Consider the following 17840-nt stretch of genomic DNA (forward strand, 5'->3'; position numbering starts at 1 on the left):
AAAGGTTGGTTAATGAGGTTTAAGGAGAAAAGCCATCTCCACAACATAAAAGTGCGAGGTGAAGCTTCAAGTGCTGATGGAGAAACTGCAGCATGTTATCCAGAAGATCTAGCTCAGATCATTGATGAAAGTGGCTACAATAAGAACAGATTTTCTTTTTTTTTTTTTTTGAGACGGAGTCTCACTCTTTCACCCAGGCTGGAGTGCAGTGGCGCGACCTCGGCTCACTGCAAGCTCCGCCTCCCGGGTTCACACCATTCTCCTGCCTCAGCCTCCCGAGTAGCTGGGACCACAGGCGCCCACCACCGCGCCCGGCTAATTTTTTGTATTTTTAGTAGAGACGGGGTTTCACCTTGTTAGCCAGGATGGTCTCGATCTCCTGACCTCGTGATCCGCCCATCTTGGCCTCCCAAAGTGCTGGGACTACAGGCGTGAGCCACCGCGCCCAGCCAAGAACAGATTTTCAATGTAGACAAAACAGCCTGCTATTGGGAAAGATGCCATCTAAGACTTTCATAGCTAGAGAGGAGAAGTCAATGCCTGGCTTCAAAGCTTTAAAGGGCAGGCTGACTCTCTTGTTAGGGATGAATGCAGTTGGTGAAGCCAGTTCTCATTTACCATTCTGAAAATCCTGAAGCCCTTAAGAATTATGTTTATTCTGCCTGTGCTCTATCAATTGAACAGCAAAGACTGGATGACAACCTATGTGTTTACAGCATGGTTTGCTGAATATTTTAAGCCTATTGTTGGGACCTACTGCTCAGAAAGAAAAAAGATTCCTTTCCAAATATTACAGTTTATTACAATGCACCTGGACAACCAAGAGCTCTGATGGAGATATACAAGGAAGTTAATGTTTTCATGCCTGCTAACACAACATTTATTCTGCAGCCCATGGATCAAAGAGTAATTTCATCTTTCTCTTTATTTTTTTTTGAGATGGGCTCTCACTCCCCCAGACTAGACTGCAGTGGTACAATCATAATTCATTGCAGCCTAGCTCCTGGGCTCAAGTGATCCTCCTGCCTTGGTCTCCCAAGCAGCTGAGACTACAGCATGTGCCACCACACCTGTCCAGTTTTTTAAATTTTCCTGTAGGCTGGGTGCAGTGGCTCACGCCTGTAATACCAGCACTTTGGGAGGCCAAGGCAGGCAGATCACAAGGTCAGGAGATCAAGACCATCCTGGCTAACACGGTGAAAGCCCGTCTTTACTAAAAATACAAAAAATTAGCCGGGCGTGGTGGCATGTGCCTGTAGTCCCAGCTACTCAGGAGGCTGAGGCAGGAGAATTGCTTGAGCCTGGGAGGTGGAGGTTGCTGTGAGCCAAGATTGCGCCACTGAACTCCAGCCTGGTGACACAGCAAGACTCTGTCTCAAAAAAAAAAAATGTTTTTTTCTGTAGTGATGGGGTCTTGATATGTTGCCCAGGCTGGTCTTGAACTCCTGGGCTCAAGTGATCCCCCCACCTCAGCCTCCCAAAGTGCTGGGATTATAGGCATGAGACACTGCTCCCAGCCATAAGTGTTTTGTTTTGTTTTGTTTTTGCTTTTGTTTTTGTTTTTTTTGAGACAGAGTCTCACTGTGTTGCCAGGCTGGAGTGCAGTGGCGTGATCTCAGCTCACTGCAACCTCCAACTCCTGGATTCAAGTGATTCTCCTGCCTCAGCCTCCTGAGTAGCTGGGAGTACAGGAGCACGCCACCACACCCAGCTAATTTTTCTATTTTTGTGGAGATGGGTTTTGCCATGTTGGCCAGGCTTGTCTGGAACTCCTGACCTCAAGTGATCTGGGTGCCTCAGCCTCCCAAATTGCTGGGATTACAGGTATGAGCCATGGCACCCAATCATTTTGTTTTTTGAGACAGGGTCTTGCTCTGTCACTCTGGCTGAAGTAACAAATGGCTTGGGTATTTGTACGACTCACTGCAGCCTCAACCTCCTAGGCTCAAGCGATCCTCCCACCTCAGGCTCCCAAGTAGCTGGGACTACAGGCGTGCACCACCATGCCCAGCTAATTTTTTAATTTTTTTTTTAGAGATGGGGTCTTCCCTGTGTTAACTCCTGGGCTCAGAGAGCAGTCCTCCCACCTTGGTCTCCCAAATTGCTGGGATTACAGACATGAGCCACTTGCGCAGCCCAAAAGTGTTTTTTTGAGGTGGAATCTACTCTTGGTAAAGATGCTGTGAATGTTGTTGAAATGACAATAGGATTTAGAATACTACATAAACTTAGTTAATGAAGCAGCAGCAGGATTTGAGAAGATTTTGAAAGTTCTACTGTGGACAAAATGCTATCACCCTGTATCACATGCTATGGAGAAATCTTTTGTGAAAGGAAGAGTCAACTGATTTGACAAACTTCATTGTTATCTTATTTTAAGAAATTGTCACTGCCACCCCAACCCTCTGCAGCCACCACCCTTATCAGCATTATGTTTATCTGATGTAATGCTTTTCCACACTTAATAGACTACAGTATAGTGTAAACATAGGTTTTATATGATTTGATTTCACCGGGAAATCAAAACATTTGTGTGGCTCATTTTATTGGGACATTCACTTTATTGTAGGGGTCTGGAATCAAAACTGCAATATCTGTGAGGATACTGTATATAACTAAGGTACATTATTCACAGTAGCCAAGACTTGAAAACAACCTAAGTGTCCACTGGTGGATAAATGGATACACACACACACACACACACACACACACACACACACACACACACAGAGCGGAACATTATTCAGCCTTAAAAAGGAGATCTATGTGCCAGGTGCAGTGGCTTACCCCTGTAATCCCAGCACTTTGGGAGGCCAAGGTGGGTGGATTGCTTGAGCCCAGGAGTTTGAGACCAGCCTGGGTAACACAGTGAGACCCCGTGTCTACAAAAAAAAATGTTTTACAAAATAAGCCACGTGTGATGGCACACGCCTGTAGTCCTAGCTACTTGGAAGGCTGAGGCAGGAGGACGACTTGATTCCGGGAGGTCAAGTGACTGCAGTGAGGTATGATTGCGTCACTACACTCCAGCCTGGGTGACAGAGCAAGACTCTGTCTCAAAAAAAAAAAAAAAAAGATTCTACCATTTTCAACAACATGAATGAACCTGTTGGACATTTTGCTAAGTCAAGTAAGCTAGACATAGAAAAAATACTACGTGATCCCACCTATATACAAAATCTAAAAGAGTCAAATACATAAAAGCAGGTAGGGTGGGCGCGGTGGCTCATGCCTCTAACCACAGCACTTTAGGAGGTCGAGGCAGGCGGATCACCTGAGGTCAGGAGTTCGAGACCAGCCTGGGCAACATGGTGAAACCCCATCTCTACTAAAAATACAAAAATTAGCCAGGCATGGTGGTGCATGCCTGTAATCCCAGCTACTTGGGAGGCTGAGGCAGGAGATTTGCTTGAACCTGGGAGGTGGAGGTTGCAATGAACTGCGATCACACCACTGCACTCCAGCCTGGGCAACAGAGCGAGACTCCATCCCCGCCAAAAAAAACAACAAAAAACAAAGTAGAATGGTGGTGGGGAGGGGTGCGGGGGAGGAAATGGGGAAATGTAGGTGAGAGGGTATAAAGTTGCAGTTATATAGGATGACTAAGTCTAGAAAGCTGATGTACAATATGATGATTATACTTAACGATATAGTACTGGAAATTTGATAAGAGTAGATTTCAGGTATTCTTACTACAGGAAAAAAATTTAAGGTACCTGTGTGAGGAGATGGATATGTTAATTTGCTTGACTATATTAATCATTTCACTATGTATATGTATATCAGAATATCATGTTGTACACCTCAAGTGTTGTATACGCTGTGGCCAGGAAGATGGAGTAGAGTGTTCAGGTTGGATTCTCATGTGCTGTCCTGGAGTTGGGATCAGTTCTACCAAAATCACAGGGATTAAGTGTGAAGGAAGGATTACTTGAGTCCAGGAGTTCAGGGCTACAGTGAACCATGATTGTACCACTGTACTCCAGCCTGGGCAACAGAGTGAGACCCTACCTCAAAAAAGAGAAGAAGCAGAAGGAGAAGAAGAGAGGATGGGTGCTTGGGTTAAAAATAATAGTTAAATCAGAGTAGAGAATCAGAGAGGTAATTAGAATAGTTATAAAAGTGGCTAACACCATTCAAGTGTGGGTCCTATGCCAGCCCTCCTATGCTAAGCACTTTTCCTGGATTATTTCACCATTATCATCACATTTCACACATCAGAAAATAGGACCAGGTTGTAGGGTATGTCGGGCAGGCAGTAGGAGACAGGATGGAAGGTGCACTGGAGGTGTGTTGTTACATCTCTCAACTTCCTATGAGCTGTACAAACTCCAGAAACATTATTGAATCTCAGTCTCCTCAAATGCCAAGAAGATAATCATAGAGTCTATCTCAAATATGCTAGTCAAAGCAGATGCTGTCATGTGTATCTCTGAGGAATCGCTGTCGTCATCAAGTGATCGCCCTGGCAAGAGAATGTTTGGGAGTGGTATAAAGACCTTCCTATCTTTGGCTGGGCGTGGTGGCTCATGCCTATAATCCCAGCACTTTGGGAGGCTGAGGCGGGCGGATCACCTGAGGTCGGGAGTTTGAGACCAGCCTAACCAACATGGAGAAACCCTGTCTCTACTAAAAATACAAAATAGGCCGGGCGTGTGTAATCCCAGCTACTTGGGAGGCTGAGGCAGGAGAATTGCTTGAACCCAGGAGGCAGCAGTTGCGGTGAGCTGAGATCACGCCATTGCGCTCCAGCCTGGGCAACAATAACGAAACTCCATCTCAAAAACAAAACAAAAAACATAACAAAACAAAACAAAAATCTTCCTATCTTTATAAATTAGATCCTTCCTCAGTCACTTGTTATTGTGCCACTTGTTTTAACATTTCTTTTACGAGCTGTGTGGTTGCAGTTTTGCCTTTGTGTAATTATTTGATTCAGGTGTGTTCCTTGCTGGAGCCTGGGCTTTTTTCTTTTTTCTTTTTTTTTTCTCCCTGAGATAGAGTCTCCCTCTGTCACCCCCTCACCCTAGGACTGTTCTATCCTCTGGTGGCGATTTCCGGAAAAGCCTACCTGGACCATCCCACCCCAGGGCTCGCTCCGCAGCAGGGTCCTTACCTGTCTATTCCTGCCCGTTGTCCCTGGGTGACCCGGGGGTTGGGGGCATGTGAGTCCCCGGGGGACCCTGTTCCCTCCCTCCCAGCACGTCCCAGGCCCAGAGGAGGAGGCGGCGCTTGCCTTCAAACCTACCGGGCACTGACCCTTGGAAGAGGGCTCCCGGGTGCAGTGTTGAGGCGGGAAGGCAGGGATCTGCATTGAGAGGACAACTGCAGCCAAGTAGAGCCATGTTTTGCTTTGAGAAGGTTTAAGAGGAATTCATCTAGCCAGTGAGGTCAGGGAGTCACTGACTCACTGCTGTTTTCTTTTTTTTTGAGACGGTGTTTCACTTTTGTGACTTCCAGTTTCTGGTTGCAAATATAAGGAGCTTGAAAGTTGTCACTCCATTCTAATGACAAATAAAAAGATGAACAACCCGAAAAACCCAACAGTTCTTCCGTAAGAGAAGTGAGGTCACAGGGCAAACAGCCACCCCAAACTTTGTAGAGATAGACTGGTGGATACAGAGAATCACAATCTACGGGAGCAGCTGAGGTTCTCTGGCAGACCATGCATGGGTACGGGGGCTGAGGGGAAACTTACATCTGAGTACAGGACCTTGGGTTCTTCTGGCCATTGGACCCTTCCTGGTCCTCCCGGCCTGGAGTTGAGCCTTATACCAAAGGAAAGCTACGCTTGAGGACGGTCTGTTGCCCAGGCTGAAGTGCAATGGTGCGATCTCAGCTCACTGCAACCTCTACCTCTCTTCAACCTTGCCTCCCGGGTTCAAGAGATTCTCATGCCTCAGCCTTGTGAGTAGCTGGGACTACAGGCGTGCACCACCACACCCGGCTAATTTTTTTTTTTTTTTTTTGGTAGAGACAGGATTTCACCATGTTGGCCAGGCTGGTTTTGAACTCCTGGCCTCAAACGATCCGCCTGCCTCAGCCTCCCAAAGTCCTGGGATTACAGGTGTGAGCCACTGCGCCTGGCCCCAACACTTATAATTAAGTAGAAATCTATGTTTCTTCTCTTTTAGGAGAGATGCTCTTTGACTAACTTGATTCAAGATGGATATGTGTGGTGGGTTGAGTCATGGCACCCCAAACGTGTCCACGTCCTAATACTTGGAACCCATGAAGTTTACCTTATATGGCAAAAGGGGCTTTGCAGATGTTATTAAGTTAAGGATCTTGAGATGGGGAGATTATTCTGGATTATCCCGGTGGGCCCAACATCATAACGGTCCTTATACAAGGCAAGCAGGAAGGTCATAGTCAGAGGAGAATGCGGTGGAATGAGATTGAAGTGATGCACTTTGAAGGTGGAGGCCAAAAGATGTGGGTGGCTGCTAGAAGCTGAAAAAGTGAAGGCAAGAGATTCACCCCTCAGAGCCTCCAGAGGAACCAGCCTTGCCACAGCTTGATTTTGGCTGAGTGAAATCAATTTCGGATTTGTGACTTCTAGAACGGTAAGTTTGTGGGGTTTTTTTTGTTTTTGTTTTTGTTTTTGTTTTTGTTTTGAGACGGAGTCTCGCTCTGTCGCCCAGGCTCTGGAGTGCAGTGGCGCAAACTCGGCTCACTGCAAGCTTCGCCTCCCAGGTTCACGCCATTCTCCTGCCTCAGCCTCCCGAGTAGCTGGGACTATAGGTGCCCGCCACCATGCCCGGCTAATTTTTTTTGTATTTTTAGTAGAGACAGGGTTAGCCAGCATGGTCTGGATCTCCTGACCTCGTGATCCACCCGCCTTGGCCTCCCAAAGTGCTGAGATTACAGGCGTGAGCCACCGTGCCCGGCGGTTTGTTTTTTGTTTGTTTTTGTCTTTTGAGTCCAAGTTTCACTGTTGTTGCCCAGGCTGGAGTGCAGTGGCACAATCTCGGCCCACTACAGCCTCTGCCTCCTACGTTCAAGTGATTCTCCTGCCTCAGCCTCCCAAGTAGCTGGGATTATAGGCATGCACCACCACATCCGGTTAATTTTTGTATTTTTAGTAGAGACAGGGTTTCACCATATTGGCCAGGCTGATCTTGAACTTCTGACCTCAGGTGAACTTCTGACAAACTTGGCCTCCCAAAGTGCTGGGATTACAGGTGTGAGCCACCACGCCCGGCCGCAGTTTGTGTTGTTTTAAACCATTAAGCTTGTGGGTCATCTGTTACCACACCAAAAGGTACCTAATACAGATGTGACTATGACTTGGAGGTTATTAAGGGACAACAGTGAAATCAGCCTGGTTGCAGTAGGGTGAAGTGGAAACGAAACACAATGAGCAAGAAAGAGGCCTTGACCAGGGAGAGGGTATCAGGATGGAGCCAGGTATGGGGCAAGTCGGATACAGAACCTAAATTCTTCATGATCTAACGTAACAGATGGGAATGGGATCAGGGCCTAAAGTACCTAAAGGACCACGAAAGCTGTAAGGAAGGCTGCTGGGCCTTCAATAAGCCTCTGCCCAAAAGACAGAAGCTCACCTGTGCATTCAACAGATTGTCACCAGGATCTCTGAACTCAGGCAGACATGGGCCCTGTGGGTACAGTGGGGATTCTCAACTGTTCACATACTGACCATCTGTTTCTCTTGGCTGGGCATTGACAAAGTCCAGAAGCTAAAGTTATGGAAAAACAATGTTCTTGTTTTGAAAGAGCTGTCATAGTGCATGGTAGTGTCCCAACCTTGGCGATACTGATTTTTTGAGCCAGGTCATTGCCGTGGGGGCTGGCTGTCCCGGCACTGCAGGAGGTTCAGTAGGACCCACTAGAGGCCAGTAACAACCCTCCCTTCCCCAGTCATAACAACCAAAAGTGTCTTTGGACATTGTCCGACATCCCCTGGGGGGCTCCCAGTTTGAGCACCCCTGGTGTATGGGGTCTAGCAGAGAGGCTGGACCCCAATTTTAACAGAAGTCTGCCTAGGGCTCCTCAGGGAAGGCTTTGAGAGAAGGAAACTCTTGTGAGAGGGAGGAGGCAGGAGGGAGTGGGGAGCATCAGGAACTACAGGCAAAGGAAACAATTGTGTGCAAAGGCCCCAAAGAGGACTCTTAGGTGTGCACATGTCCCTCGGCAGTTAGAAGGGACAAGAGATTCCTTGGGGGGTATAGAAGAGCTAAGCCCACAGCCCTGAGGTGACTGGTCGTTACTTGATGATATTGATGTTTTGGGAAGAATGCTACCTTGCTGAGTGTACACCTGTAATCCCAGCACTTTGGGAGTCTAAGGTGAGAGGATGGCTTGAGCCCCGGAGTTCAAGGATAAACTGGGCAACACAGTGAGACTCTGTCTCTACAAAAAAATAGAAAAATTAGCCAGGCATGGTGGTGCATTCCTGTAGTCCCAACTGCTCGGGAGGCTGAGGTGGAAGGATTGCTTGAGCCCAGATGATTGAAGCTATAGTGAGCCATGATCATGCCACTGCACTCTAGCCTGGGCAACAGAGTGAGACCCTGTCTCAAAAAAAAAAAAAATGCTACCTGCTTCTATTTTCTGCATCAGGAATGCATTAATCTGCCAAAAGTTTTCTCTAAACTGAGCAATGAGCTAGAAATTGTATACTGATTTGCATTTTAATTTCCGCTTTGAGAAAACAAGGAGGTGGCATTAGATGATCACTCAGGTTTATTTCCAGGACTCATTTTATATAAATATATTTTGTCACTTAAAAATATGCTGTTGAGGTACAATTTACATACCATAAAATTAGCCCATTTCAATTATTTTTAGTAAATTTACTGAGTTGTGCAATCATCACCGTAATCCAGTCTCAGAATATTTTCATTACCCCAATCCTTTTGCTATTTTTTTTTTTTCCTGAGACAGAGTCTCACTCTTTCATCCAGGCTAGAGTGGAGTGGTGCAATCATAGCTCACTGCAGCCTCTAACTCCTGGGCTCAAACAATACTTTTGCCTCAGCCTCCAGAGTAGCTGGGATTATAGGCATGCACCATCATGCCTGGCTAATTTTTATATTTTTTGTAGAGACAGGGTTTAGTTACATTGCCCAGGCTGGTCTCAAACTCCTGGGCTCAATCATCCTGCCTCAGCCTCTCAAAGTGCTAGGATTACATGTGTGAGCCACTGTATCCCCATTGCATTTTGTTATTCTTAAAGCTAATGAGATAAGTGAGAAAGGAGAGTGGGAGGAATTCCCTTTTATATCTCCTTAGTACTCTTTGTCCACTACTTGCTTCTCACTGTAGCTTTTCCTTATGTGTTAGGCTGGGGTTGCAGCAACTGTATAGATTTTTTTTTTCCCTCAATCAAAGGTGCTTTGAGAACAGGCACGGTGGTTCACACTTGTAATCCCAGCACTTTGGGACGCCAAGCAGGAACACTGCTTGAGCCCAGGAGTTCGAGACCAGCCTGGGCAACATAGTGAGACCCTGTCTCAAAAAATAAAAAGAAAAAAAAAAGGTGCTTTCATACAAAAAAGATCCCTCAAATGTAATTTTCTTTTCTTTTTGTAAAAGCACCATCTAACTACTTGGAAACTCTTCTCACACAAACGTGCATATTCTCATTTAATTCATCCTTTGCTATAAACAGCTAGTAATTACAGAAAGAATATGAGGGATCTATTTTCCAACGAACTTTGCCTTGAAATTCTGGTAGATCACTCATCTTTATTAAAGAAGTGTGTGCATGATAAAAAATTGGTATGACAGCAAATGCATAACTATATATAGAATTTATCCCTTAACATATTTTAGAGGATAAAGCAACAGAGGGACGATTTAACAATAAGCAGGCCACCTGCAGGATTGTCCTGATTCTCTCTCAGTAGTTACTCCTTGCTCTCTGCAGAGACTTAAGTTCTCTTTGCCCCAGTGCCCAGACCTGCCACCTCTTCACCCTGTCATCATGCACGGTTGGGCCCTGGTTGGCCTTTTCTGGGCCTCCTCACAGCAGAATGTGCATCATCATTCCTCAAGGGCCTCTTGCTTTCCTTGTAAGTCACACAGTCTTTGTGATTTACATGCAAGTAAGGGGGAGGAGAAACACAAACACCTTCCTTGTGAATCTAAAGCATGGAGTGCTCCTTTCAGTCCCCATGGTGAAGCCTGTGATGCTGGTGCAGGTTTGAGCTCTGGCGAAAGCTTTTCCCACACTGGCCACACTGGTATGGCTTCTCTCCAGTGTGGATCCTCTGGTGCAGCTTCAGGGTTGACTGCCGCCCAAAGCAGTTTCCACACTCTCCGCATGTGTAGGGTCTCTCTCCTGTGTGGACTCTCTTGTGTCTCTTCAGCTCTGAATTCCACGTGAAGCTTTTCCCACAGTCATCACATTTGTAGGGTTTCTTTGCTGAGCGGGTGGGCTGGTGACCAAGATGTTGCAAACGGTTGCTCAGACTCCGTTTACCTCCTTTGCTTTTCTTCAGCTCTCTCAGTGGGTGGCTTTTTAGGGGGCTGCTGATGTATTCCACCCTGCAATGTCTCTGGTAGTGAGCAAATGGCTTTTGAGCATTTGGGGGGCTGACCTGCCTCCGTGACAACCGAGGTTCACTCATATTTGCCCCTCTCGGTTCAGGATTCTGCAGACCATTCCCTTTGGATCTGCCAGCTGACACTGCACATGGCTTTGCTCCTTTAGCCCCTTCCTGTTGTGGATTTTCCTTGTTGTCACTTCTCATTCTGGGGGCCTCTATAATTAGAAAGAAAATGCTTCATTTTCTGCACTTGGAAGAAATAACTTCAGCAAGAGTTATGAAATACTCTGGAAGGTTTCTCAAAGGGTGGCCCTCCATTGGCAACTTGCCTTAGACTCATCTGGGGCACTTGTTAAACAAGCAGGCTCTTCACCCTTCCCCCAAAGCTGCTGGGTCAGAATCTCTGGGGGTTGGGCCTGATAATCTGCACAGTTAGCAGGCTCCTGGGGTGATTGTGATTTATACTAAATTTAGGAACCAAGTTCTCCATCCTCCTTCTTCCTTTCTCCCTTTAGGGAAAGGTTTAGGAAACAAAGAACAGAGAAAAGCAAACCCATCAGAATTGGGTATCTAATGAATGAAAGAAGGAAGAGAGGTGAAATCTTAACACTGTAAATTTTACTGCTGTAGTCCAGTGCCTGAGCTATTTCAACAAATACCCACACTAATTGACAACCACCTTCTCTTCAAAAGATGGTAAGTTCAGAGACTGTGATGTTTTCTTTCATTACAAATTTGACAGTATATGAGTTCAGAAACTGGAATATGGGCTTAGCCATGTGTCCTAATTACAGAAGGATTGACAGTCTAGATGGAGATGAGCTGGAACAGCCTGTGGGAAATCACAGGATCTGGAGAAGGATCCCTTGTGATGTGGAAAATGTGTGTGTGCGCGCGTGCATGCACAGGCGCATGCACGTTGTTCAATATGGCAGCCACTAGCCACATGTGACTATGTGGCTACTGGGTACTTCAAATGTGACTACTGTGACTAAGGAACTTAATTTTAAATTTTATTTAATTCATTTAAATTCAAATGTAAATAATCAGCCTATACAATCAGGGTCAGTTGCTTTTTGACAAGACAATTCAATGGGAAAAGAATAGTCTTTTTCATAAAGGATTCTAGGACTACTGGATTTCCACATACAAGAGAATGAAGTTGGACCCTGCTATGGTCTGAATGTTTATCCCCCCTGTCCCCTGACCCACATATAATGACAGTCCCCAGTGAAGTGGTCTTGGGAGGTGGGGCATCTGGAAGGTGATTAGGTTATGAGGGTGGGGTCCTCATAAATGGGATTAGTGTCCTTATAAAAGAAACCCAAGAGACTACCATGTGGGGACTCATAGCAGGCACAATTTATGAGGAATGGGCCTTCACCAGACACCAAATCTGCTGGCACCTTGATCTTGAACTTCCCAGCATCCAGGAACTATGAGCAACAAATTTCTGTTGTTTATAAATTTCCTAGTCTAAGGCAATTTGTTGTAACAGCCTGATCAGATTAAGACAGACCCCTGATCAGACTGACAGACCCCTACCTCAAATCCTATATAAAAATTGACTTGTTTCTTTACGTATGGGGAAAAAATTAACTTAAAATGGACCAAATAGCTGAAAGTAAGAGCTAAATCTATGTCTCTTTGAAGAAACCATAGCTGTACATATTTGTGCCCTTGGATTAGGCAGTGGTATTTTACACATGACACCAAAGCATAAAGAAAAAAAAAATAGATAAATTAGACTGTAGCAAAATGAAAAACGTGTGCTTCAAAGGACACTGTCAAGAAAGTGAGACAACCCACAGAACGAGAGAAAAGATTTGCAAATTACACATAAGGGTCTAGTATCTAGAATACATAAAGGACTCTTACAAAAAATAAAGACAACCTAATTTAAAAATGAGCAAAGGATCTGAACAGACATTTTTCCACAAAAGATATGTAACTGGATAATAAGCACATGAAAAGATGTTCGACACCATTAGTCACCAGGGAAATGTAAATCAAAACCTCAAATCAAAATTTCTCACCGAATAGGATGGGTATAAGACAATAACAAGTGCTAGCAAGAATGTGGAGAAATCAGAATCCTCACACAGTATTGGTGGGGATGTAAAATGTGCAGCTGCTTTGGAAAACAGTCTGGTAGTTCCTCATAAGTTAAACATGGAATTACCATATGACCTAGCATATGGTAATTCCACTCCTAGGTATATACTCAAGAGAAATGAAAACATGTCTACACAAAAACCACATTTATAGCAGCATTCTTCATAATAACCAAAAAGTGGAAATAACCCAGAAATCTATGAACAGATGAACCAACATGAACAGAAAACCAACATGTAATATATCCATACAATACCTATTATTCAGCCACAGAAAAGGAATGAAGCACTGATTCATGCTACAGCATGGATAAAACTTGAAAACATGCTCAGTGAAAGAAGCCACACACAAAAGACCACATATTGTGTGATTCAATTTATTTATTTATTTATTTATTTATTTTTGAGACAGGGTCTTACTTTGTCACATAGGCTGGAGTGCAGTGGCACGATCTCAGTTCACTGCAGCCTCAACCTTCCAGGTTCAAGTGATCCTCCTGCCTCAGTTCCCCCAAGCAGCTGGGATTACAGGTGTGCAGCACCATGCCCCGCTAATTTTTGTATTTTTTGTAGAGACAGGATTTCGCCACGTTGCCCAGGCTGGTCTTGAACTCCTGAGTCTAAGTGATCCGCCTGCCTCGGCCTCCCAAAGTGCTGGGATTACAGGCGTGAGCCACTGTGCCTGGCCTGTGTGATTCCATTTGTATAAAATGTTCAGAATAAGCAAATCTAGAGACAAAAAGTAGACTGTGGTTGCCAGGGGCTAAATGTTTATGTTCCTCCAAATTCATATGAAATTCTAACTCCCAAGGTAATAGTGTTAGGACATGGGGCCTTTGGGAGGTGATTAGGTCATGAGGGTGCTGCCCTCACTGGAATGGGATTAGTGCCTTCATGAAAGAGCCCCACGGGAGCCTGTCTTCCCCTTCTGCCACAGGAGGACTGAGAAGTAGGCAGTCTGTGACCTGGAAGAGGGGCCTCACTGGAACCCAACCATGCTGGCACCTTGAACTCAGACTTCCTAGCCTCTAGAACTGTGAGAAATAAACTCCTGTTGTTCATAAACTACCTAGTCTCTGGCATTTTATATTAGCAGCCTGAACAGACTAAAACACCAAGTACCTCACTGGATGTAGCAAATATTAAGAAAATAAGGATTTTTGTCTTCTTGTAATCCTCCTCCCTAACGTGCTCACTGTATCGTGTATTCACATCACCAGGCTTGGCCAAAATGTCACTGTCATTCAGGCTTAGAGATCACAGGACTGTGTAGAACAAGGCCAGCAGTTACGCAAGTATCACACCAGAGAAAGGGAAATAGATTTGAGGATCTAAAGTACAAGCAACATCACAGAGGAGGACAAAGATATACGATATAGGGTGGGTTTTTTTTTTTTCTACCAGGCCCCTCTAAACAGAGAAGCATTTTAAGCAATGAAACTCAGCCATAGCTTGCATGGAAGTTCATCTGTGGCCATATTTGGATCTGTCTTTTCTATAAGAAGTTCTGAAAGGGACAGAAAAGTAGGTACAACCCTGTCATGCACTGGATTCTCAAATATTCATTAACAGAAAATGATAAAAACATACTTATTTGTAGTATCACCACCATTCTAATTAGTGAAATTTGTTTAGTGAATAATCATCTACTATTATATATAACATTAAAAAAAACACACACATGTGGTCTATGCCTTTGCAGAACCATGAGATACATTGATGGAGATAAAGGGCTGATGAGAGGGAGAGAAAAGGCAGAGTGTTTACCTGTCCCAGCCAATTTGGGGGTTGGTTCTTGGAGGAGTGGGGATTTCTCCCAGTGATGGGGGCTCAGCCGGTCATAAGCTCCCGCCTGGGAAGGCTCTGCTGGAGAGCTCTCCCTGAGATCTCTCCTAGGAGTCTGCAGTTGAAAGTCTGGCAGTTCCTGTTCTCCAAGCTGAGATCCAGTTTTCTCCAAGAGCACCTTTTGCCCCTGCATACAAACGGCCACCTAGGAACAAGCCCCATCCATTAATTCCATCCATCAGGACTGAGGGAAGCTTGATCTCTCACTGTTGTATAATGACCTGTTTACCTTGGGAATTGCTGATAACCATCTAGAGGTCAACTTTCACAGAAACCACTGAAATGCTCAAAGAAAGTAAAGGGAAGGACGTGAAGAATGACAGGAATGAGGATACTACAAGTCAGCTGAGTGGCTTCCCCTAAAGCTTGGGCCTTTCTCAAGGGCCAGAGTCAAAGTCATCAGGGTAGTTGCTGGCACAAATATCAGGGTCAGTCACGACACTGGGCCATCAGATGCCTACTCTACACACCACCCCTCACCTACTTCTGCTGGAAATAGGCCCTGTAGGAACAGGAAGCGGTATGGTGAGGGGCTGTTAAAAACCCCTCTTACCTAATACATTGTTCTGCCAAAGGCTTTCCTGGTAAGAAGATCCCAGTAGCAGTAGGGGTCTAAGACGACTACCCCACCTTCATTCCCTAACAAGTTCTATTTTCCGAAGTACCTGCTGTTTGCTTCTTGCCTCAGCCCTGACTGGGGTCTGACTTCGGGGAGGGGAGTGGCCAGCAATGGCAACACTGGCCAGTTGAAGTGTAACTGGTCCAAAGACGATAAACTAGTCAGGCATTGTGTGGCTCACTCCTGTAATCCCAGCACTTTGGGAGGTCAAGACGGGCGGATCGCCTGGGCCCAAGAGTTCAAGACCAGCCTGGGCAATGTGGAGAAACCCTGTCTCTACAAAAGTACAAAAATTAGCCACTCATGGTGGCATGTACCTGCAGTCCCAACTACTTGAGAGGCTGAGGTTTGAGGAACACTTGAGCTGGACATGGAGGTTGCAGCAAGCTGAGATCGTCCCACTGCACTCCAGCCTCAGCAACACAGTGAGACCCAGTCTCAAAAAAAAATCAAAGACAAAAAGCTAGGCCAGGCGTGGTGGCTCACGCCTGTAATCCCAGCACTTTGAGAGGCCAAGGCGGGCGAATCACTTGAGGTCAGGAGTTCGAGACTAGCCTGGCCAACATGGTGAAACCCCCTCTCTACTAAAAAATACAAAAATTAGCTGGGCGTGGTGGCAGGCACCTGTAAATCCAGCTACTCAGGAGGCTGAGACCTGAGAATCGCTTGAACCCAGGGGGCAGAGGTTGCAGTGGGATGAAACGGCACCACTGCACTCCAGCCTGGGAAACACAGCAAGACTCCATCTCAAAAAAAAAAAAAAAAAAAAAAGACAATAAGCTAAACACTGGAAAGACAATAAGCCAGAACTTCCAATGAAATGAAATTCCCCAAAGTCCAACTGCTACCCAACAGGGTGACCCTTCCTACTAAGAATTCTGCTTGTAGGAAAACTAAGTTGGGTGGGGGAAGAGCTGACAGAAGGGATTCAAGAACCTTACAATTACTTCTGGTGACACAAGGTGCATAAAGGAATGGTAAGAACCTTGGTCCTCTGTTGCCTCACTGGGTATCAGTAGTTGGATTTTCTAAAAACCTGTTAACAGCTCAGGATAGGTTCCCAGATAGAGGCTGGAAGCAACTTCTGAAGCCATCCAGTCCACTTCTGAGACTCAGTCCTTAAATAGGGAGAGATCCAGATACCAAACATTACCTAGATGAAAAAGAAACCGGCCAGGCGCGGTGGCTCACACCTGTAATCCCAGCACTTTGGGAGGCCGAGGCGGGCGGATCACAAGGTCAGGAGATCGAGACCATCCTGGCTAACACGGTGAAACCCTGTCTCTACTAAAAATACAAAAAATTAGCCGGGCGCGGTGGCGGGCGCCTGTAGTCCCAGCTACTCGGGAGGCTGAGGCAGGAGACTGGCGTGAACCCGGGAGGCGGAGCTTGCAGTGAGCCGAGATAGAGCCACTGCACTCGGGCCTCAGCGGAAGAGCGAGACTCCGTCTCAAAAAAAGAAAAAAAAAAAGAAAAAGAAAAAGAAATCCCCAGGATGATGGGAGACAACCCTCCTTACCCACTGCTTTGGTTTCTTGGATGCTCTGTGAAAATCTTCCACGAGGGTCACAATCTCCTTGCTGCTCATTGGACATCGATGCCTGACCCGAGCCTGGATCTCCGGGGGCAGGATGGTCAGGAACTGCTCCATCACCAGAAGCTCCAAAATCTGTTCCTTGGTGTGCAGCTCGGGTTGCAGCCACTGACGGCAGAGCTGTCGGAGCTGGGAGAGCGCCTCTTGGGGTCCAGACACCTCTTGATAACAAAAGCGTCTGAAGCTCTGGCGGCAGAGCTCAGGATCTGGGCAGTTTTTTTGCAGAGTAGGTCCCCGTTTCTCTTCTAGTTTGGCTATTATGTGTCTCTCTTGCTTGGAGGAAGCTTCAGTGTTGGAGCTTAAAGTTATCTCCATTTTAGCTGCCATTTTGGGAGTCAGGAGACAACTCTCTCCTTGTAAACGGGTTAAGCCTTTGGGATCATGACCCTGGAGAAGTCTCTGAATACTAGAAAGATTCTAGAAACGAAGGTTCTCTGAGGATGTTAGGGGGAACGGGATGCAGAGACAAGGCCTCACTTGCTAGCCTTTATTAGCCAAACTCAAGACAACGCGATCCCTGGGAGTGGGAAGAGTTTTGTCTTCTTGTCAGTTTTTTGCAGTCTTGCAAAGGAGAAAAGTCATAACGTCCTAAAAGGACTCTGGGGAAAAAATACTTCTTTTATTTCAGTAGCAAGCACAAAGGTCTCGGGTTTAATGAGCAATACGCTCTAACCGGCGGGTGGAGCTGAATCCCTAGGAAAAGTTCAAGCTGTCACAGGTAGCTTGCCCCAACTCTCCCGCATCCTGGTGGAAACCGACCGGGTGCATGTCGCCGGGTGCTAAACGGTAGAGCTAAGCAAGGTCACAGCACCAGTCGGGGGTGTGAGGTAGCGAACAGCCTCCTGCACGCGAGCGAAGCGGCTGCTCGCTGCCGAGGCGCCGCAGGCCCAGTGGCTCCGGCCTCCAGGGCGGCCCCGCGGCCCAGCCAGCCCCAGGCCTGGCGAAGCTGCCGCAACCCGGTGCGCAGCTGAACTCCACGCCCGGTGCGAGCTCGGACTGGCGACTGCGACAACGGTACCCCGAGCAGCCCGGCGCCCCGCACCCACCTGCAGCCGACTCACCTCTCTGGGAACCCAAGACCGCGGGACTTGGGACCCGACACCGGCGAGCACGGGCTGGGGGCGGGGTTGATGCCACACACCGCGGAGACGCCC

The 17840-nt window shown here is 46.5% G+C and overlaps 1 protein-coding gene across 2 annotated transcripts; it reads right to left on the reverse strand.

Annotated features, from left to right (window-relative positions):
* Positions 1–9685: 9685 nt before the first annotated feature.
* ZNF174 (zinc finger protein 174) lies at positions 9686–17829 on the reverse strand. 2 transcript variants are annotated; one of them, XM_055242432.2, is made up of 4 exons: positions 17748–17825; positions 16612–17285; positions 14396–14618; positions 9686–10729 (listed from the first exon to the last, which is right to left on the reverse strand). In XM_055242432.2, the coding sequence occupies exons 2-4, from the start codon at positions 17011–17013 to the stop codon at positions 10131–10133; spliced, it is 1224 nt and encodes a 407-aa protein (XP_055098407.1). In that variant the 5' UTR covers positions 17014–17285; positions 17748–17825; the 3' UTR covers positions 9686–10130. The 2 variants fall into 2 exon arrangements, with proteins under 2 accessions (XP_055098407.1, XP_055098408.1); XM_055242433.2 differs by lacking the exon at positions 9686–10729 and adding an exon at positions 12992–14135 and having other exon boundaries at positions 16612–17829.
* Between the last annotated feature and the right edge of the window lie 11 nt (positions 17830–17840).

The sequence above is a fragment of the Symphalangus syndactylus genome, chromosome 14, assembly GCF_028878055.3.
Source record: "Symphalangus syndactylus isolate Jambi chromosome 14, NHGRI_mSymSyn1-v2.1_pri, whole genome shotgun sequence".
Classification (NCBI taxonomy): Eukaryota; Metazoa; Chordata; class Mammalia; order Primates; family Hylobatidae; genus Symphalangus; species Symphalangus syndactylus.

Excerpts from the sequence above, each read along its gene's own strand:
- ZNF174 (XM_055242432.2), bottom strand. The coding sequence starts at position 17,013 with ATGGCAGCTAAAATGGAGATAACTTTAAGCTCCAACACTGAAGCTTCC. Across the intron at positions 14,619-16,611 it reads CCAAGAAACCAAAGCAGTGG|GTGGCCGTTTGTATGCAGGG; the intron begins GTAAGGAGGGTT and ends GCTTGTTCCTAG. Across the intron at positions 10,730-14,395 it reads CCCCAAATTGGCTGGGACAG|AGGCCCCCAGAATGAGAAGT; the intron begins GTAAACACTCTG and ends TTCTAATTATAG.